The sequence below is a fragment of the Podarcis cretensis genome (assembly GCF_951804945.1).
Source record: "Podarcis cretensis genome assembly, chromosome: 1".
NCBI lineage: Eukaryota > Metazoa > Chordata > Lepidosauria > Squamata > Lacertidae > Podarcis > Podarcis cretensis.
In genome coordinates, this window is record NC_137170.1 from 85984007 (window position 1) to 86005661 (window position 21655).

Here is a 21655-nt window from a genome sequence, read left to right on the forward strand (position 1 = left end):
TCAAAGACGAACTAAGGGAAGCCGGTGGGTGGGTTTTGTGTGGGAGGGTGGGAGGAAAAATGGGGGAAAAATAAGGATGATATGTTTCTGGATATGTTTTAATTTTGAATAAAAAAGTTTTTTTTAAAAAAAAAAAATCAGCCTCTGGAACTGGGCTTGGAAGCCCAAGTGCAAACAGCAGGCGAGAGTCGAGGGCGCAATAGTTCCCGAAGAGTCCGCACTGTCAAGCACAGCCTATGAATGCTCGGCTGTCTTAAAGGCCCTCCCGGTCCAACGTGGCAGGAAAACACAACCACTAAGGGCAAGAACAACTGCTAGCTCTGGGAGCTTAGCGGTGTGGCCTCTTCTCTCCTGGCAAACCAGGTCCCTGACGTCCGTTTGCCGCGTTAAGAACGTAAGCTCGACGGGTGACAAAAGAGCGAGAAGGACAACTCGGTGCAGCGCGGCAGGAAGGCGACAGAAACGCATTTGGACTGCAAGGAAAGATCCGTATGTAAGCCGCCTCCTCACACCAAGCGCCCCCACCCGGCTGCATTAACTGGTGCAGGAGCGCATCGTTGCTCCGGCATCGCCATAACATAGCGCGTGCGCAGTTGCGCTCGTCTCTATTCCTCCCGCCTTCCTAGAAGAAGGCGGTGTGAGAGGCTGAAGCGGGGGCGGGGCTTCCAGAGGATCCTACGCGAGAGCCCAGCCCCAACTTCGCCGACTGGGAGGAGCGTGAGCTTGCTTCCTCCACTCTTGTTGGATCACGTGAACGGAAGTAGGGATCGATCCTTTGCCCCGACACGCCCGTGCTTGCGTTCTGCTCTCCTGGAAGATGACAGCTACGCTGTCCAATGAGAAGGCAGAGTGGGGCGCGCGGAGGTGGGCGGCCTGAGAGCGCGAGTTCGGAACTTTGGTTTGGCTTTGGTGGGGAGGTAAGAGGAGCCTCCTGCGGGGCGGGGGGGCGGCTGTAGCTCCTTAAAGCAACCGACCGCGTATCTAAGGGCGCTTGAGGCCGCCGTAGGGGGTTGGGAATTAACCGTTAAAGACGTGCTTCTGTCGGTATGCCAAGGCGTTCTTGGGAACTCCGATGAGGCATTTCCTTCCTCCAACTTTGGGTTGCCAACGTCGGCCCTTCTGGAATGCGCCTGTGCCTCTGGAACGCGCAGTGTGGCAAGGTCACCAGCTGCAGCTTCTGTCCTGAGGCGCTCTTATTTTGTCCAGGGACAAGAACCCTTCCCCTCTTGCACGCGCTCTTCAAACTGTTACCCTCTTTCTGGACGCCCGCACCCCCAGGGCCAAATCAGTCTGCCTAGGGAACACTGTTTGTCCCATGCACAGTTGCCAACGCAGAGATGAGAAAGGTTTCTCGAAAGTGTTAAGCCAGTTGCTAGGTGAATGGACTGACAAACCTACTTCTCAGTATCTTTTCTAGGCATTTTGCTGCATCAATGAAAAGCACTCAAGCTTGGAGTGCTCCAACTCTGTCATAGAATTGTAGAGGTGGAAGGGACCCTGAGGGTCATCTAGTCCAACCCCCTGTCATTGGGGGGCTCAGTGGCTAGGAGTGCCTTTTGCAAACTTTGGACAGTTCAGTGGTGGGCTGAGTTCAAGATGCTGTTCTTGGTATATAAAGCCCATAAGTCCTTCTGATCAGTTTACTTAGCCAGTATGTGTGAACTGCATTCCTTTGATCTTCAGAATCGGCACTTCTAATGCACAGGTGTTGCCATGCAAAAGGAATGACTCCTTGCAAAGTCCGCATGGGCATAGCCAGGATTTTTTTGGGTGGGGGACAGCTGTCCCCCTGCCCCTCCTTGGCCCCCAAAGCTTTTAGCATGCAATAAAATTGTAAGACTGTCATGATGCTGGCAGTGGGATGGGGAGCAAAGGAGAACACTGGCTGCTGATCTGGGAAGGAGAGAACAGCAGCCAAGATCTCTCTGTCATCATCATCATCATCATCATCATCACCACCACTGGTGGTGCTGGGCGGGGAGGGGAGAAAGTCTGAAGTGCAAGGTGTGAGGGGATGGGGCCTGGGTGAACTGTAAAGGAAGAAGGAGGGACAGGGTGAGTTGTAAAGAGGAGGGGTTAACTGGGATGGTGAGCAACACAAGCAGGGGCATAGGTAAGAAAAGATTAAACAAGGGGTCACCAACCAAAGGCCCATGGGCCAGAAGCAGCAGGTGGAGGTTGTTTGACCAGCCCACGAGCCGCCCCCAAACTGAGCTGCCCGCTTGTGCGCTGCGCTAAGGGTGTATATTTTCCCTCATAGGGCGAATAGCACCTTCTGGGGGAGATGGTTTTAATTTTCAGAATGGCATAGCGCAGTCCAAATCCTCCAGCCTTGCAATTTAAATTCTACCTATAGTTCCTATAAACCCTTTAAAAGTATGTCTCATTTAGCTTTTATGTTAATGGGGTAGAGGGGGAATGAATTTTTAACCTATTGGGGATCTTACAATACATCTGTGTCAGAAAATGATAAATTTATTTATTTATTTACAAACTGTTAGATTAGAACTTTGCTTTGGAAGGCAACTGGAAAAAATAGGAAATAAAAACTCCAGTCGCAATGGGTTATACTTGATTTCAAAGTCTTCTGATGATCGCAATACTAGTGGAGCTTATCCTTGGTCTGTAGAAGCAGTCTAAGAAATGGTTAGTTGTAACAATGTATGTGTGATGTATGTGTACATATACATTCTCTTTCTCCTCGCCCCTCAGCATCTACTTGGAGTTCTGGGGAGTTCCTTCCATTAGAAAACAGAGCTGGCCACAGTGTACTTGGTGAATACATCAGATGTTTAGTTCCCCCCACCTTGTGTCTGGTGTGGGGGAACTTTGAGGCTTCTCTGCCTTGGCATGAAGTGCACAATTACTGGGGGCAATGTGAAAGGTGAGGCAAGATTAACTATTTGGATTTGGGGTACTCAGCGGTGGGCAAAGTTGACTATTGCTTGATGTTTCACCGGGAAAGGGGCTTGTGTATGGTTACAGGAAGAAGGGAAGCCTCCTGAAATGAGCTTCTAAACCTGTGAAGGCAGGAGTAGGGAACCTGTCATTCTCTAGTTGGATTTCAGTTCCCATCAGAACCAGCAAGGTCATCTGTCAGGGATGATGGGAGTTGTAGTCCAGCAGCGCATGGACTACAGCTTCTCTAGCCCTGTTATAAGGGGACTTTCCTGATGAGACGATAGTAAGAGTAGCAAGTGAGAATGAGTGTGTGTGTGTGTGTGTGTGTGTGTGTGCATGCACACATTTGTGTGTGTGTGGAGGGTGGGGTTATGATACCTGTATGGGAGTGTGACATGAGAAGAATGACGCACGTTTTGGCATGTCTGGGGCTTCTGAGTAAATAATAGGCCCAGGTGGTTATTTAATAGAAGAGGGATTCTGCAGGGGATGGTCTCTGCCTGCACAAAGAGGCAGGCTAAGGTAGAATGCAAGATCAGACATCAGAAGAGGCTTATGTTGATCCATACCTGCTCAGTGTTCTTTTGTCTCTTGTGCAGCCCTGGGGAAAGCGGTGCACTCTCTTTCCCGTGTCGGAGATGAAATCTACATTGAGCCTCTTCAAGAAGGGGTAAGATGGCAGGCTGGGAGGAGTAGGGAGGGTCTGTCTTTTGTGTTTATTGCTTATAACTCTCAGAATGGAATGTTTAGCAGTGAGACATGATCTGTGAGCTAAGTGAAAGGAGTCTCTGTTGCAGAACAGCAACACTATCCTGGTATTGCAATCACTCTGCATGGCTGGGGATGGGGTATGCGGCCTTGGACTTGGACTGCCAGCTCCCACTTGTCCTGGCCAGCACATCCAGGGGTCAGGGAAGATGGGGGTTGTAGTCCCTCAGCATCCAGAGAGCCACAGGTTCCTCTGGCCTAAGCCATTGCAGCTGCCTCATTGATCAGCATGTTGTATGTGCTGGGAGCTGTTTGATGATGCAGGTTTGTCCTGTTTTGGAGGCAGCAATGCTGTGTCTTTAGAAAGCAGGATTTGAACTACTTAGGACAAGGACAAAGAAGCTAAGAGGGGTGTGGGGAATCTTCTCTGTGACAATGATGGAGTTAATGACACTTCCCATCCTTGTTTCCCCAGCTCTCCTTGCGTACGGTCAATGCGTCCCGCTCGGCCTACGCCTGCTTCCTGTTTGCCCCGCTCTTCTTCCAGCTTTACGAGCCAGGAGAATCGGAATCTGACTTGGATGCAGGTGGTTTCCGGTGCAAAGTGCTCATGAAGGTGAGGGGCCCACATGGGGCTGTTGAAAGGTCAGGATGGGGCAATGCAGGCTTTTATCAGAAGACCAATGAACTCCAACCTGATACTTGTTGCCTATAGTTCTCTTTGCAAGCACCAATGATGGCCTGGTCTGCAGAAACACCCCATTTGAACCACTTTGTACTGCAGGTGATAGTGATGAAAAATCACTGCATAGTTGCAAAAATGGCATGTCAGAGAAGAGGCTTGGCTAAGGAATTCTCTGACATTTAGTTATTTTTTCCGCATGCACTATTGTTTTTTTAAGCAAAGCACTCAGTGGGTTGAGTGGTTGAAATGTGTTCCATATTGTGCTGCATAGATCCTTCCAAGTCAAGGATTTTCTGTCTCCCTGAGTTCTGTTCTGATAAGATGGTGAAGTAATAGGTGTCTCAGTAAGTATTAGACATGATGCTGAATGGAACTTCCAGGTTGAGGAGCAATATACCTCTGAGTAACAATGCTAAGGGGGAAAAACTAAAGGACATTGCCTTAATGCCCTGCTTGCTAGCTTCTCAGAAGCATCTAGATGACCATGGTCATTGGAACGCTGCTTTAGATGGATGCTTGGCCTGATTCAGCAGTGCAAGGATAGGTAGAAAAATGTTTTTTGGTGTTTGTGTGTTTCAGGGTGGAGGAGAGCTTTCAATATACAGGTTATTTTTATAAGCCACTGTGATTTTTCACCCTCTGTGCACCCTCTGTTGATTGCCACAAATACTTTTCAAGGCTGAATTGTTTTTACTCCTCCTGGAAGTAACTCTGCCAGAATCAGAGCACCCCAGCTCAGTTCTCTGAGACAAAGTTAGTGGCTTCAGCAGTAGAGTGTTTCTCTCCCCCCCCCCCCCATTACATTCATTATATCCCATCTTTCCTCTCTGTGGCATAGGTGGTCTCTGTTTCCCCTCAGGTTTATCCTCATGACAAACCTGTGAGGTAGAACAAGCCTAGAGATAGTGTCTGGCCCAAGATGACACATTGAAGCTAAGTGGAGATATGAACCTGAGTCTTCTTAGGCCTAGTCAGACACTAACCACTGCCCCACACGGGTTCTGACTTTCCCTTTTGAGGAGGGTCTTTGAGGAAAACACATGCACAGAACTCTGGCTTTCCTTCTTGTTCCCTCCAGTCTTTCCTGGCTATCTTCCGCTCACTCCCCTCATTGGAGAAGACGGTGGAGAAATGCGTCATCTCGCTCAGTTCCCATGCTAGCCGGTTCCGTGTGAAGCTGTACTGCAAATATGGTGAGCGTTGGGGGTGGGGAAGAGGAGGAACCCTACTTGGGTGTGCAGAGTGATACCCTGGAAGATGTAGAATCCTTGAAATGTAGTCTGGGAAGGGACCCAAAGGGTTATTTAGTCTAACCCCCTGCAGTGCAGGAATCACAGCTAATATGGTAGGAATAAATATGGCTGAAAGTGTGGCCTTTAGTGCCATCTCCAGTGCAGTCCATCAGGCTGCCGGTACTGAGTTAGGAGACAGGGCCATGAGATGGGGAGAAAATAATACAACCAAAAAAGGGAGAATCCAGTGAAAATCAGTTTTGTGAGTCATGAGCCCTCTGCCTCACTTAATCCTGAGGAGCAAAGAGATGCAGAGAATCCACAACCCTGAGTAAGGATCCTAGCTGGTTTCTGCAAAAAAGCATAATTGAAGATCATGGTCCTGTTCTAATGCGGGCAGAGGGTAGGGACACAGCGGTGACTGATGTCTCCCAAAGGTGAGGGTTTTCACCAGTGGTGGCTAGTGCCCGTTGAGACTGGCAGGCCAGAAGGCAGAGAGGCCAGCAGGAGGAGAAGCCAGAGCCAATGGTAGGCAAAGCCCACTAATTCTAGCTTTATTCGTTCTTCTTTTATTGTATCTGCTTTTATCTTTCTCTATCCCAGTGAACAGCATTTCCATTGAAAACGCTAGCATAAGCTTATTTCATTTAATCAGAATCCTCATTTGAAATCCCTCTGCACTTTTGCTTTAAACTTCATGGGAAAAAGAAAGGTTCGTATGAATAGAAACAAGCTTCTCAGTTCTTTTACACGGCAATTTGGTGGTTCAACCACTGATCAGCCCGTTTCACTTAATGCAGAAGATGGAGGAATCTTGAGATGCATGAGAAGCAAGAGGAGATGGAGGCTGTGCTGTGTGAAAGCTTTGCTTCCACCCTACAGGAGCAGTGTGCCTGGCAGACTTCCAGATTGGGACATTTAACCTGAAGGTGTCTTGGCATTCTGCAACAATCAAAAGCACTTTTCCAGCGACAGCTGTTGCTCGTGCAGTAATCCAGTCACTATCTATGCATCTTGAATCTAAAGATTTGTAGCAACATGAACTGGCTGTAACAATTCCATTTTAAAACAAGGCTTTAAAAAGTATTTCGAAAGAAAGAAAGAAAATACTTCATTATAGTTTTTCCTCCATCCCCTATGTCTTGTGGCGGCTGTTCTTTTCCATTTTAGGCCTTGGGTGGAGTAGACCATTGCTGCCTTCTCCTTATGTCTGCTCCTTGCGTTGCTCAGAGTCTTCTGGGAGACAGAATGCCCTGGAGCCATTTCCCACTGTGGCACTCTTTATCTATGTCTCTGCAGGTGTCATCAAGACCCATGACTTGTCATTCCAGGACTGTGAATCCCTGCAGGCAGTCTTTGACACAGGGCAGTGTGCTCATGCTCTTCATGCCCCTCCCAGGTGGGATCATGGTATGGTTGAGAGAGATTGCAGTATAGGGAGAAGGGAATGGGATGGATGAAGCTTCTTGCAATTGATGTGCATAGACCAGTCTACTTATACTAAAGATGCATCAACTGCAGCGTGGAAGGAATGAGGAACATGGGTTGCTATTGGGTCTGGGAATCAACGGATGCTTTGTGTGGGCTGATGCTGTGCCATGGTTCTTTAATTAGGGCAAAGAGTATTATATGCAGAAGGAAAGTGGGGATGTTCAGCCATGAAAGCCACTTCCCCCTCTCAGCCCCTTTCTCTGCCCCTCCTTCATCTATTTCAGGTTATTGGTGGATGCTGTGGTGCATTTTCCATTGACACAGGCTGAGGTGACCCTGGGTGCCAGCCCTTCTGGGAAGGTGACCTTGCGCAGCTACCTGGAAGAAGAGACAGGTGAGTTGTCCACCGTGACCCGGCTTCCATCTTATCCCCAGAGCCCATCAAAGGAGGTGATACTTAATTTGCCCAGCTCAAGAACATATAGATGAGGGCATCCTATATGTGCAACTGGGGATGATAGGAGGTGGAGAGTTCCTGCAGGGTCCCTGGCCTGCCTTTATGTGGCTAGCAGTTTCTCCTAGCAGTTTTCTTGTGGGAAGCGTTGACCGTGGTAGCTGTCAAACGAGGGCCTTCTTTGATCCCCACCTCTCCCTCAGAGCCCAGCCGGATGATGGTGACTGAGCTCTGTTTGAGCGAGGACGAGTTCCAGGCCTTCCATGTCAAGGAAGAGACGCAAGTCACTTTCTGCCTCAAGGAATTCCGCGTGAGTTTGCTTCCCCTCTCCTTGCCCTCATTTGAAATGGGTGGCCTTGTGCTCTTTCCAACCCGTTTCACTTCTCTCTAACAGGGCCTCCTGAGCTTTGCTGAGTCCTCAAATCTCCCCCTCAACATCCACTTTGACATCCCTGGCAGGTAGGCCTTCACGAGGGACGTTCTGGGGGGGGGGGGGGAAGCACCTTTGTGGCTAAATGAAACTCCCTTCTGCAGGAGGCAGTAGGCGACTGAATGCCAGCTGCTGGGAAACATCTGCATGGGGGGGGGTAGTTGCCATCATGCTTGTGAGCTTCCTAGGAGGACCCGGTTGGCCACTGCGGAAGCGAGAGTGCTGGACCAGATGGTCCTTTGGTCTGATCTTGTAAGGTTGTCCAGAAGAGCAGCCCTGGTTTGTTGCCAGTCCTGTAACAGCCAGCAGCCAGACTTCGTTTGCTTCATTGCAAGAGTAGGGTCCTTGGCTCCATTAGCTGCAGCTTTCTCTGCTGCCACCCCCCCCCCCCTTGATTCCCCTTTAGCCCCCAAGCCTGTGCCTTGAGAATCCTGCTCTCACCAGTTCTCTCCTCACAGGCCAGCTATCTTCACCCTGGAGGACCCTGTGCTCAACGTGCACCTGGTCTTAGCCACTCTGGCTGAGAGAGAGAGTTCACAGAAGAACAACAACAGGTAAGCAGGGTTGAAGCTCCTGCACCACAAAATCTGGCACGCCCTGAAGTGGAGCAGGGTGCAGGGAGGATCCGAGAGGACAATGACATATTTGGTAGGAGCACCATCTCTGCTTGGCACATAGAAAGGATTAATTCTGTGCTCTTGGCATCATTTTGGCATAGGTGTTTTTATAGCATAGTGAACAGATCTGCCTGTCCTGACCTGAGGTACCATCTTAGCAGCTATATACGGTTGCCTTGGTTACTCTTGGAACAGCTCAGTATCTCAGCTTTCTGTTAAGCATTTTGTCATTTTTAGCCTTTTAAACTTAGGTAGTTTGTGTCAGTGTGTTTGGAACTGGGGCTTGCTTAAATGGATAAGGATGTGAGAGATGAAGGCCTTATGAAGTCCCTTCCAACCTTATGATTTTCTTCTAGCTTATTGAATTTCTCTCTTGGAACTCTCTTGTCAGTAAAACAAACACCTTAGTCATGAACCCCCCAAAAGAAACCATTTCTATTTGTTGGGGTGTCTCTTCACAGAAAGTGCTTCCTCACAGCTCTGCTTCTTTATCTCTCTCATGCCAGCACATCCAAGCCTGCTTACGATTTCGCCGGTGATGACATCGATGCCTACATGATAGCCATGGAAACCACCTGCGATGGCACAGAGGGGGCAGAAGCCCCTCCCAGCCCCACCTTCCCCTCAAGACGCACCTTTTCTGATACAAGGGAGTTGGAAAGCGATCCTGAGGGAACTGTGCCTGGCACACCACCACAAAAAAGGGTACGTGCAGAGGGATCAGAGCATGAATGTGTAGTGGAAATTGTGAGGCATTGTGGCCCTGCAGGTCTCTTGACCACTTTACAGTTCTAGTGGGTGTGCATTCAGTGGGTCAGAATGTACCCATAATGCAGGAGGCAAAAAAAGGTGGAATCTGTTTTCAGTACAGGAAGGCATGATAGGCATAGTCTGTTTCAGCAGTGTGCATCCACACAGTACAGGTCACAAGAGGGTGCATGTTGAGCCTTGGAATATGTACCTGCTAGCGCTGTAATATGTTGCACATCCCTTACTTGATTCAGTTAAAGTTCATTGAAACTAGACTTCCATGGAAAGCAAAGAGGCTGCAGTCACTTAACAGCTTGCTTGTTCATTGGCCCTTAATCATGACTATCTGTAGCTGGAGCAGAGCCATAGAATTCCAGTGGCAGCAGTCAAGCTTTGGTAATGGCACGATTGCAAAATCTGGGTTTTTTAAGACAGTGGAAGGGAATCGGTAGGGTGTGGTAGAAACTACACTTAAGAGATGCTGTTAGCTTGGGAGTGGTTTGGAGGCACATGGAAACTAGCTGAACACTCAGGTCGTGACCACAACATGCCCCCCACTGAATGTCATATGCTTATTTTCAAGTATCGTATTTTTTGCTCTATAAGACTTCACTTTTTCCCTCCTAAAAAGTAAGGGGAAATGTGTGTGCGTCTTATGGAGCGAATGCAGGCTGCTCAACTATCCCAGAAGCCAGAACAGCAAGAGGGATCGCTGCTTTCACTGCACAGCGATCCGTCTTGCTGTTCTTGTTTCTGGGATTCAGAATTTTTTTTTTCTTCTTGTTTTCCTCCTCCAAAAACTATGGTCTTATGGTCTGGTGCGTCTTATAGAGCGAAAAATACGGTATATTTCTATGGCTTTCTTAACCTAATACATTTTTAATATTATCAACCTTGCAAGATTCTGGTATATCAACAGCGTACTATTTCTAGATCTCTTGCAAACCTGCACCAAGACATGTCTTTGCCCTGCTTTTGTTTCATTTGCAGTTCCGCTCCTTGTTCTTTGGGTCGGTCCTCAGCCCATCACAGCCCTTGGTCCACTCATGTACAAGCCAAGAGGTATTGGCAGAAGACAGTGAGGGAGAAACGTGAGAGGTCCCCCAGCTACTGGTGCATGATACCTCTACTGCTAGAAATGAGATGTTTCAAGCTAAGCAGCTTGAGCCCTCTTTTGGGCTGGATCCCAGGCTGCCCCTCTTCAGCTCTCCTGCTGCTCCCCAGAGAATCAGCACTGAATTGTGTGGTTCTTCCATCATGGAGAAAAAACCTTCTGTAGATAGAACCACACTGAGACAGACACATAGATCTACCTTCTTTGCTAAAGTATTACTGCACGTCTTTGAAAGGGAGGCGGCTGCGAGAGATTAGACCTTCCTCCAGTGGGTTCGTGGCTAACATCCATAGACGTAGAATACTTATTTTCTAATAAATTTTTTTAAGATGTTTTGGCTGTGGTGTGAATTGTTGCTGTGGTTATCCATCAGTTGCTGTAGCCTTCCTTTTACTGCCTTCCATTCCACGCCTCTTGAGCCAGCCTTCTCTTCCTCCCTTGTAATTAACCTGTTTCATTGCTAAACCTATAATTTAGCTGTCGGGCAGATGGGAATTGAAGGCTGATTACAGGAAAGGGATCTGTAGCAGTCAGGGTGGTATTAGTAAACTGCAGTACTGTGTAAAGCACAGGAGGTAGCAAAGGAGAGCATTGCTATTTCCTCTTTCCTTCTGCAGGCAGGTGAATATATTTCAGCCCTAACTACAAGCATCAGAATCATTGGCAAACATACTTTGTTATCCTCTGTTGCCACAATATAAAGGCACTTTAACAAGTCCGTCCCTCTGGTAAAACAACAGTGCCCATCCACAGTGCAGGCCTGATGTCTTTTCCAGATGGACTCCAGGGGAGGAAGTCAGCATTGTGCTCTTATCGCATTTTGGCTTGCCAGGTAGAACAATCCTCATCCTGTGCTGCTCTAGGGGTTCTCCTAACACGTCCCAGAGCTTATTTTGCAATGGGGGAACCAAGCGGAAAACCTTGTGCAATTTCCACTGGTGGGATTCATCAGCTGAATCCCACTCCTAATGCAGAATCAATCCCCACCCTGTCAGTGTAGCTCAAAATGCTGTTAGCTATCTAATAAGAACTCTTGCCTTTCCTAGCCCAAAATATATGTCCTTAGTAGGCCTCTAGTTCTATTCTACTGGCTAGGCACAGCTTCCTGTGTCCTGCCTTGCTTTTTGCTTAAGTCCCGCAGGATTGCCTTGGCTGAAGACCACAGCTAATTCCTACAAACTGCTGATAACTGTGCTGTGGCTTGGGATTTAACTAGAGATTAAGCAAGCAACAACGGACCAATTCACATTAAGAAGGCAAGGGAAAAGGCTCCATTAAACAGCTTACGGCGAGGAGGTGGTGTTACATAACCCTGTTAGGAGTGTCATGTGTTAGAAGTATCATAGGAGCTTTCAGGACAGCCCTACTGGAATCTAAACTGGGTGCATTAGTACACAGTATTTTACCGATTCCCAATCCACTGGTCTGTGTGAGCTAATGGATATAGAAGAATCTAAAATAAGGACCTTGTCTGCATCTTTAGGGTCCCTTGCGCAGCCCATGCTATTCATGCCACATACACTTATGCTCTTCAGAGCTAGGAAGCCTTCATGCCTCTACGAAAGGGGCTGTCTTACCACATAGTGCCACTGCACAGCTCAGCTTCTCTATTCCATTTAAAGCTTGCAGGCAATGCAGGTAGGTGAGGAGAGTAAGATGGACTACAGAGATACCGAAGCAAGCCAGTTTTTCAACATGAAAGTCTTAAAACTGGTAAGCAGAGGAACCTGAAAAGGTAGTCACAAATGGCTCCATGTCAGCCAAAGTGCAAAGGGATTTTAGCAGGCGAAATATGGAAAGGTAATTGGGGACAGAGGGAAAGATGTCTTTTAAGATGCTTCGTCTTGATCATGTAACTTGCTCCCATTTCTAAGAATGTGTGTGCAGCCTTGCTGCACCAAAGCCCCATCTGTCCCAGCATCCCATAACTGCACTCTCTCCCTACTTTAAGATTCCCAACAGCTGGTATTGCTATCAGGCCCTACCCTCCATGAATTTGCCTAATCCCTTTTTCAAGCCATCAAAGCTGTTGGCCATCACTACATCTAATGGAAGCAAGCTCCACCGTTTAGCTAGGCACTGTCGAAGGAGGACTTCATTTTATCTGTCCTGAATCTTCCAACATCCTCTCCTCCACACCTCCTAAGGAGAGCTTGTTTCATCCTCCAAGCCGCATCATGCAGCCCCATTCATTTTATTCTCCCCAAACAGTCGACAAAGGAGCAGCTACATAAGAATCTTACATGTTTATTCAAAAAGATGTAGTAACCCCCCATGGGGGAAAGGGAGGAGCACACATCAGGACAAAGTTGGCAAAAAAGTCAATCAAAAATACCCCCAAAAATAAAGACATCCCCAATCCCAGGGGAGCAGAATTTTTGGTATTGAATTCTTATTCAGCCGTTTTCTTTAAAAAAATTACATGGCTGGGCCCTGGGGAGGTAAGCAGCCGCTGTACAGTGTAACCGCTACGCAAGACAGCCTGGGCCCCACACCTACAGCTAGGGGGGCAGGCAGGGCTAGTTACTTCTTGGCTTTGGCAGAGTTGCGTGGCGGAGTGATTGGGCGCCCACCAGGGTTCAATCCACTGAACTGGCCATATTTGCCCTTATTCTTGTCAGCCGGTTTCAAGATCTGTAGAATTCAAGAAATGAGGGGTGGGGAAGGGGATAGGAGAGAAAAGATTAGTTTCAGGGTAAAAGTTTAGTGTCTCATTGCAACCCACAACCCCATTTTACCTCTCGTTCAGATGCTAAATAATCAAAACAACAAAACAAGGACTGAAACCCTCTAAGTCAGATTTTTAGCACTTAAATCCAGGTCTTTAAACAGGCCTTAAGACCTAATCTATTTCAATACATGTTTTCTTTCTTGGTAGCTTTTTGATACTGCTAATTCTGGCATAATTTTTAAATCTTTTAAGCTAAAATACAGTGTTAATTCTTCTATTTATTGTTCTTTTAATTGTTTCATGATCACTTTTATACTTTCATTTTAAGGTAATTGTATTTCATGTACATAAATAAATAAAATGTACTGTAAAAGCTGCCTCAGCGGTGTTTTTATATCCCATTTTCCCTTCTCCCCTCAATACAGCTCCTAGGGGTGTTTGTGTTGATGGAATGATCAGAAGAGTGCAACACTGAATTTCTTCCATACATATTATCACCCTGTGGCTTTGGGATTTTTTTCCTAGTTAAAAATAGCACAGAGCTCTAGATGAGCACTGGGCAAAAGCTAACTGGAAGAGCTCCCAATGGAAGAATGTAAACAAGTTTCACATTTTTTAAAAAAAATTACTGTAGCCCCAGAAGGCTGGTTATTTGGGCATCCCAGTTCACGTTTGTACAGAAACATATCCTGTTAAATGATTTAGCATACAGAAAACAATTTTGAAATAGGACAGATAATTTATATGATACATTTAAAATCAAAAGAGGAATGTTCATATCCTGAGATCCCACACATCTTATGTGGCATCCAGCATCAGGAGAGTGGATCACCAAAAAATCTGCCTCTATTTTTTTTTTTTTTTAGGCTTCTATCCTCCTTTACAACCTACACACTATCAGAAAGGGTAGAGTACTGGCAACAGGAAAAGAGGAAACTGCTATGCTCAATAGTCTTTACCTGGAAGGAGCACATAAGAGTCTCGTCAACACTCATCATTGCACCTGCATTATCAAACTCCCCACAGTAGTTTGGGGCAGAAAAGAGGGTCACCAGCTGCCGTTTGGCAAAAAACTCATAGCCGTCTTCTACCACCTATTGGAGGGGAAAGGCAAAGAGAAACAGAGGGAGGGGACAGAGAATTAACCGTGAAGCAGGCATAAATATGTACATATTCCCCACGTCCTGCTTGTGGGCTTCCCCTTGGCCAGGCTAGATGGGTCCTTGATTGACGCAGCAGGGCTGTTCTCCTGTTCCCACTCCCACAGCCCAGACACCCTCCCCTCTTCCAGGGCGGCCTCAGTGCCCCAACCTGGTGCGCTCGGCAGATCAAGTCCAGATCATGCTTGTGAAGGAATTTGGCGACAACTTCTGAGCCAAAGGTGAAGGAGACCCCGCGGTCATTCTCGCCCCAGCCCTGCACGTCTTTGTCAGGATCGGACCAGAGCAAGTCACAGAGCAGGCCCTGGTCAGGGACATCCGTGGGCCTCATGATCCGCCGAATCTGTTCCATGGACTGGAGGTCAGGCGAGAGCCCTGGAAAACAAGGTATACATACCGTCAATACTGCCAAGGGACAGCAGGTGGAGAGGGGAGTTGTGCCAAATTTACACCCTCTGCCAGGGTCAGCTCAAGCCATTTTGCTGCCTGAGGCAGAGCAGCGAATGGCACCCACCCCCTCCTTGAGTCAAGGCATATAGTACCCAAGGCCAGCCAAGTTATTCTGGCGTCCAAGGGAGAAAAATTACACAAACCTCTCCTACAGTTAAAAATATTAATAAAGCAAAGCAGCCATTTGCTGCCCTTTTACATCACCCAGTATCATCTCCCCATGGCAGCCTCCTGACTCCGCCTAATGGTAGGGCTGGGCCTGCCCCTCTACGCATACTCTTTCCTTAACTAACCCCAACTGCTACTTTATGTCTTGACACACTGCAAGAAGGAAAAAAGAAGCAGTATCAGGAAATTACAGAGAAAGAAAAGCTAAATGGAATTAAGTATTCTACAGCATGAGTGCGCAGAAGGTAGCCTGGTAAATTTTTGGATGATTTGTAAGGATCAATCGTGGTTTCCGATTCCTCATTATTTACAAATGGCACCAAAAAAGAGAGAGAGAAATCTAAATTGGAAACAGAATTGTTAGAACCCAATACTAAGAATTTATCAAAAATGTATAACTTGCTGCTGAAATGGAATACGCAGGATGAAACAGTTAAATCAGCTATGATCAAGTGGGCGCAAGATATTGGTCACAACATTTTGTTTGCTGACTGGGAAAGGTTGTGGACCACCGGAATGAAATTTACGGCGTGTAATGCCCTGAGAGAAAATATTATGAAAATGATCTATAGGTGGTACATGACCCCAGTCAAGCTTGCAAATATTTACCACTTGCCAGATAACAAATGTTGGAAGTGTAAGGAAAATGAAGGTTCATTCTTTCACCTCTGGTGGACGTGCCCAAGGATAAAGGCTTTCTGGGAAATGATATATAATGAAATGAAAAAGATGTTTAAATACACTTTCCTGAAGAAACCAGAGGCCTTTCTCCTGGGTATGGTCAGCCATGTGGTGTTAAAGAAGGATAGAACTTTGTTTTTATATGCAACAGCAGCAGCAAGGATCCTTATTGCAAAGTATTGGAAGACATCAGATCTACCCACGCTGGAAGAATGGCAGATGAAGATGGCAGACTACATGGGACTTGCAGAGATGACGGGCAGAATCCGAGACCAGGAGAAAGAGACAGTGGAAGAAGAGTGGAAGAAATTCAAGGACTACCTTAACAAATATTATAAGATTAAAGAATGTTAGATTGACATGGATTTAAAAATATTGTGGTTTTCAGAGATATCAGAGTAAGAAAAGGAATGGAATTTATAAAAAATTTGGGGAAATAAGGGAATGGAGTTGCTGATGGGATAATGAAACTAGAATACAAGACGGTGAGGTATGAGGAAGTCGGGGAAATTAGGTTATGAAAATAAGTTTTAAAATTATACTTGTTGTTTTCTTTTTGCTTGTTTGTGTTTGTTTTTATTGTAGCTGTTTTGTATTTGTATGTTTTTATTGGAAAGTTTAATAAATATCATTTAAAAAAAAAAAGAGAGAGAGAGAGAGAGGCTGCAGCCGCTTGCAAACCTACATGCCTGATCCATGGACAAGTTGTAAATATTTCAGCTGCAGCAATCCTTAGCTCAGTGGTAGGTAGAGCACCAGGTTCAATCCTTGGCATCCTATTTCCCTAAATATGCTTAGGATTGCACACAGTTTCTTAAAGTTGCAAGTTCTTCTTTTTAAGTCTCCTCCGTGCCTGGCCTTCTACTAATTGCTAGTCTCTCAGCCTCCGTGCTCCTCACCTATAGAATATAAGTAATAACTGGTTGCCATCAACCAGGTCTGTGCAGCTCTGTTGGATGGTTTTAAACCTGAGTATTGGACTCCCTTATCTGGAGCAACCTAGCTGCAAATGTGTACTTGTCTACACAGGTCACTTGCTGGGTAGAGGAGGCAGCTGCCTCTGCCAGCAGCCACTATTGTCCACCTGCCTCCAGTTACTGAATGTTATGGTGCCGATAAACAAACAAAACAAATCCTGCAAACCTGAATCCAGTCCACCCCTGCCAAACACGCGCTGAGCTGATGCTCTCCCAGTGGGCCAAAAGAGACCTGGGGAAAGCCTTCGCTCCAAACTCCGCAGTAAAAACAAATGAATAAATGATGAAACCCTTGTAAAAAGTCTTGACCTTCTTCCCATTCGTGTAAACATTTCCCCAGGCTTTTATTCTGCCCGCCCCCCGAGGAAGAGCGCCAGCTCACCATGTGCCAAGGCACCTAATTCCAAGGTAGGTTGCTCCCACGGCCTGTGGCTGCAGCAGCTTTTTGCCAGAGACACTGCTGGTTGCAAACCACCTAGGACAGGCCACGCAAACACAGTCGCCAGTACCTGCCACCAGGCAGGAGGAGCAGCATTTTCTCCCCCCCAACCCAATCCCCATCTTTTCTGGGGCTGGCCCACCTCCATGGCAGCAGAAGATCTTCTCATCAACAATGGCAGCGATAGGCAGGCAGTTGAAGCAGTCCGTGAAGGTCTTCCACAGTTTGATGTTATAGCGCCTTTTACCTGCAAAAAGTGGGGGAATCGGGAAACATTAGCAAGGAAAGAGAGAGAAAGCAGGGGGTCTATTTTGAGAAGCCATGCTCCTGCAATGTAGGGGGCCAGGGTCAGGGGGAAGGGAGAAAAAGAAGAGCATCCCAGTAAGGACAGACAGATGCTGGGGGGCCAGACTGACAGGTTAGGAGGGCCACATTTAGACCCCGTTCCTCTGGTTCCCCATCCCTATCCTCTCTCCACCCTCCACACTTGCACACCCACAGTTCCAAATAGGAGCCTTGCACTCACATTCATCATAAAAGCCATAGATGCGGTTGATGCTGGCACACTCGTGGTTCCCCCGCAGCAGGAAGAAGTTCTCAGGGTATTTAATCTTGTAGGCCAAGAGCAGGCAGATTGTCTCCAGCGACTGCTTCCCTCGGTCCACGTAGTCACCCAAGAAGAGGTAGTTGCTCTCGGGGGGGAAGCCCCCGTATTCAAAGAGTCGGAGCAGGTCATAGTACTGCCCGTGGATGTCACCTGGAAAAGGGGAGGGGGCAGTTGATAACAGAAGAGGAGCGCTGATGGAACTGTTGGAAATGTATGACGGATCATAACACAGCTCTCTCTTGTTCTGAGCATGGGAGAGAGCAAGAGACCAAGAAGGGAACAAATGCAGATGATCCTCTTTCCTCCTCTCAGCTGCAAGGGTCTGATGTGCTTCTAAGGAAGAGGCGGCGGCACAGGTCCAGGTCCAGGTTACTGAGGTCTTATGCACAGGGTCCCAGTGAACCCCTTTGTCCTCTCCATGTCCTCATGCCCCACCCCTTCTCCGCTCTTGGCCCCACCCCTTACCTCTTCCTCTCTGCTTCTTTACGTTCTCAAATATTACTGTCCTCCTTTCTTCATCTTCTCCCCTCCTTCTACTTCCTTTCACCTGCTGATATTGCCTGTCTCCCTCTCACTTTCCTTTACATTTTGCTCACTTTCTTCTGACTTCTGCCACTTTTAATTTGCTCCTCCCTGTGACTTCTGCCCCTTCCTACTGTCAACTTGCCTGAAACCAAAATGAACAGGGAATCAGATGAAGGTTCATCACGGGCAGACAGTGGCGAGGTTAAGTGACCTACAGAGTGAGCAGGCAGATTGCAGTCTTAGAGGGGAGGTCTGTGGGCCTCTCAAACCACCTGGGCCATGGGCCAGTGCCCCACTAGCATAGGACCTGGGCTGAGGCAGCAACAATAGCATTAACTTACCACCCATCTCCACAAACAGTACAGATGTAGCAGAACTTAACAAATACATTCATACATGAATGTAAATGCCACAGATTGAATAAAAGTATGATGAACAAAAGCCGCTCGTGGGGAGGGGGATATAGGTATTCCCAGTTTACCAAAATATTGAGATGCATTTCAGATTTATCCCTCTTGAGCAATTATAGGCTGATGGCTGTACTAAACAGCAGGTCGAAACTTACCGCAAATCTTAAGCGGGGCTTCCAGCTCCAACAGGATGGGCTGGCTCAAGAAGATTTCTCGCGACTTCAGGCACAGGCCCCGAATTTCGTTTTCGGTCAGCTGCACATTCTTGCCCGGGCGCGAGCCTTGCACTGGAAAACCAAAACATGCCAGCTGACATCTGCAACACATGCCGCCCCATCCTTCGTACACGCCAGTCTTCCCCACTCGCACCTCCTTCACAGAGACATTCCCAGTGATCTCCTCTCTGGAAACAGTCCTGGTGCCCTGTTCAAATTTACTTCCTCTCCATGCCATGGAGATTGTCACATCACCAGAGGCAGAGCTGCATTCTTGACTTTGGGATGGCGAGGAGAGTTGGGCAGGACATGCGAAGCCAGCTCCCTTGAAGTCCACCAATGTATAAGTGCCTCAAGAGGCTAGTACTGGAAATCTTCGCTTATCACATTAGAAGCTGCACCACACCTGCATTATTTACTTTAGCACGACTTCTGTTCCAGCACCTACGTTACTCATTGCCAGACATGAGGCTGGTAGTTTTCCTGCCCCCCCCCCCCCCCCCCGCGGCAAGTCTGTTGCCAGTCTGACCTATACCCTCTGGCACAGAAGCATTACAAGATGCTACGAGGAGTCCAAAAATCTCAAAAATGCAGGTGGCTACTTCTGTTTAAAGGAATTCACCACCTTTAGCCATGCTCATGGGGACAAGAGCAGCAGAGCAAAACAAGCAGGATCAGTACACGGCGCTGGCATGTGAAAACCTAGAGCTTTGGAATTGCAGCTATGCTACCAGGAAGCCCCACCACCATCTGGAATAGGCTGGTGCAGAGAACTCAATTTTATAATAGTTACAAAGCAACTTTCATAAGGCCACCAGTAACAAGGACTGGATCCCAAATATTAGGCAGACTTGGAAGGTTTTTGTTTTTAAATACTTCTGTTTACTAAATGCAAGTAAATAAACATGCTGTTTAAAGGCATCTAGAAATGTCCTGATGCGGTTTTTCCTAATATGCGCAGTGTGTGTGCAACATTTTTAATTTTATTTTTCTCATTAAACCCACATCGCAAGCAGAGCATCAGCTTTGATTGCAAAAGATCCCATGTTCAACTCCTGGCATCTCCAGGGAACCCAAAAGAGCCGCTTCCAGTCGGTGGAGACAATCTGAGAGCTAGATGAACTGATGGTCTGACTCCATAGAAGGCAGTTTCTTGTGTTCCTATGAGTAACCAATGCTGACTAATACTAGTATGCCAGGTGAAGGCCTGATGGGCAAATCCAAGCAAGCTTAACTCTGACTGCCTGTTCTCTGTACACTGCTGCTTTCTTTCAGCTTCTATCCTCTAGTTGGGCAATAGGAACAGAAGCGTCCTACCTTACAAGGAAGTGGTTCAGGATAGTCCCAGCCAAACTGAAATCTCATCGCACCAGCAGAGGTGTACATCTAGCTGGCCAGGAAAAACACAGCACCTTCCCTGGAGTGGTTACAACCCCAGTCTTCCCCAACTGCTGAACAGAGTGGGCCCTACTCTCAAGTAAATATGCTGAGGCTTGGGGCCCTTAGTTTCTTCCTGGGGCGTTTTGCCAGCGCAATGCCCCGTCTAGCTTCTTGGCCAGATCCACCTGCGAAGTGGAGAGGTTTGCTAGGGACAAGCCCCTTTCGGGGGCCTCTGATCGCGGATCCAAGGCTACAGCCGCCTGCGAGAGCGGACAGGAATCCGCCCCGTCCCGCCGGGCTCCACTCCCAGGTCCTGACCGTCGCCCAGGCGGAGGTGGGCCGACACCTGCGCTCCAGCCCGCCCACAAAGCCGAGCCAAAAAGCAACGCTATTTCCCCGTAAAGAGGAACAGCGCCTCTCTCTCCCCTCGCCGGCGCCTGCGGAGCATCGGGGCGGCTCGGTTCCCACGCTCGCCATGCTTGCCCAATCGCTCAATAGGGTTCCATCGCCGTCATTGTTCGCATTACGTCGCGAGGGGCGCTCCCCCGCCCGACACGCGGGCGCAAGGAAATCCCACGGGCGTCGACACGCCCTTCTGGAGGCGCCGCCGCCCCCAATTCCCCTCGCCGAGCCTCCATCCTGCTAGTTGCCCGCTTCGGATTCAGAAATCCGCCGTCCTTATCCAGGCCTCGCCTAGCGGGATGCCGCGAGGAGGGAGCCGCACCCGGCAAAAAGAGGGCAACAGCGATTTCGCGGAGCAGGGAAGCTCCGAGTTGAGTCCGAGGGCGCCCACGCGAGATCACGTCTGTCTTAACTGCATTTAGTTCTAGTAACCCAACCCTCCCTGCGGCGCGTTAACAGCGCCGCTTCCTCCACGGAAATTCACGCCAGAGCCTCACTTTATGGGGGGGGGGGGAGAGCAGCTTGAGTTGCGAGTTTCACAGGAGTGGACTGGGGGGGAGGAAGCGTGAGGAGCACTGAATCCACGCAAAACTTACCCTGGTGATATACCTAATGGGAACCTCCCCCCCCAAAAAAAAATAGACAAAGGAGAATGGTTCAGCTCACACACTCACACCACCCCCTCCCCCGCAAAAGTGGTTGTTGCGTGCGTGGGTGCAAAGCTAGTGCAGGGGTCTGCGCGGATTTCTCGCCGCCACGCGCGTTCGCGGTGGAGGCTGAAGCAGCAGCGTGAGCGGGGGCGCCTCCTCCTCCGCACATTCCAGCGCGGGGAGGGGAGCAGGAGGGCGATCGGGAATCTCCAGCAGCCCAGTCCAGCCCCGCGCGCAATTCTCCTCGCGGGGCGGCGGCGCCGCAGCCAATGGCAAGGGTCCCCCCCCCCAGCCCCGCTGCGCGCCCGGCCCCCGCGGCTCACCTTCCAGGAGGCGCCCGATGATGGAATCCAAATTGAGCTTCTCGCCGTCCGACATGGCGGCCCGCTTGGAGAGAGGAAGCTGCGCTGCCTGGGCTCCGCTCTCTCTCTCTCCCTCCGCCGCTCTCTCTTTCCGCGCCCCCTCCCGCCGGCCCGACTCGGTGGTCCCAGCGCAGGCGAAGAACAAGGGGCAGCGCCGGCTTGGCTCTTCTTCTACCTCTTCGCCGAGGAGCCTCCGCCGAAAGAAGCAGCGAGCAGGAAGGGCAGACGCGAGCGCA

At 48.6% G+C, this 21655-nt stretch overlaps 2 protein-coding genes across 4 annotated transcripts; one reads left to right on the forward strand and one right to left on the reverse strand.

Annotated features, from left to right (window-relative positions):
• Positions 1-751: 751 nt before the first annotated feature.
• On the forward strand, positions 752-10655 carry RAD9A (RAD9 checkpoint clamp component A). 3 transcript variants are annotated; one of them, XM_079996154.1, is made up of 12 exons: positions 752-917; positions 2713-2884; positions 3501-3571; positions 4085-4225; positions 5373-5487; positions 6826-6925; positions 7242-7351; positions 7615-7721; positions 7806-7870; positions 8300-8389; positions 8962-9163; positions 10199-10655. In XM_079996154.1, the coding sequence occupies exons 2-12, from the start codon at positions 2851-2853 to the stop codon at positions 10301-10303; spliced, it is 1140 nt and encodes a 379-aa protein (XP_079852280.1). In that variant the 5' UTR covers positions 752-917; positions 2713-2850; the 3' UTR covers positions 10304-10655. The 3 variants fall into 3 exon arrangements, with proteins under 3 accessions (XP_079852280.1, XP_079852278.1, XP_079852279.1); XM_079996152.1 differs by having other exon boundaries at positions 754-917; positions 8300-8395; positions 8965-9163; XM_079996153.1 differs by lacking the exon at positions 752-917 and adding an exon at positions 999-1376 and having other exon boundaries at positions 8300-8395; positions 8965-9163.
• A 1898-nt stretch (positions 10656-12553) lies between these two features.
• Positions 12554-21603, reverse strand: PPP1CA (protein phosphatase 1 catalytic subunit alpha). Its single transcript, XM_079996189.1, has 7 exons — positions 21381-21603; positions 18566-18697; positions 17395-17625; positions 17011-17115; positions 14305-14528; positions 13953-14087; positions 12554-12956 (listed from the first exon to the last, which is right to left on the reverse strand). The coding sequence occupies exons 1-7, from the start codon at positions 21433-21435 to the stop codon at positions 12846-12848; spliced, it is 993 nt and encodes a 330-aa protein (XP_079852315.1). The 5' UTR covers positions 21436-21603; the 3' UTR covers positions 12554-12845.
• Positions 21604-21655: the final 52 nt, after the last annotated feature.

Excerpts from the sequence above, each read along its gene's own strand:
- PPP1CA (XM_079996189.1), bottom strand. The coding sequence starts at position 21,435 with ATGTCGGACGGCGAGAAGCTCAATTTGGATTCCATCATCGGGCGCCTC. Across the intron at positions 17,116-17,394 it reads CTATGGCTTTTATGATGAAT|GTAAAAGGCGCTATAACATC; the intron begins GTGAGTGCAAGG and ends CACTTTTTGCAG. Across the intron at positions 14,529-17,010 it reads GATCTTCTGCTGCCATGGAG|GGCTCTCGCCTGACCTCCAG; the intron begins GTGGGCCAGCCC and ends CTTGTTTTCCAG.
- RAD9A (XM_079996152.1), top strand. The coding sequence starts at position 2,851 with ATGAAGTGCACAATTACTGGGGGCAATGTGAAAG. Across the intron at positions 4,226-5,372 it reads GGTGCAAAGTGCTCATGAAG|TCTTTCCTGGCTATCTTCCG; the intron begins GTGAGGGGCCCA and ends TGTTCCCTCCAG. Across the intron at positions 7,352-7,614 it reads CTACCTGGAAGAAGAGACAG|AGCCCAGCCGGATGATGGTG; the intron begins GTGAGTTGTCCA and ends CCTCTCCCTCAG.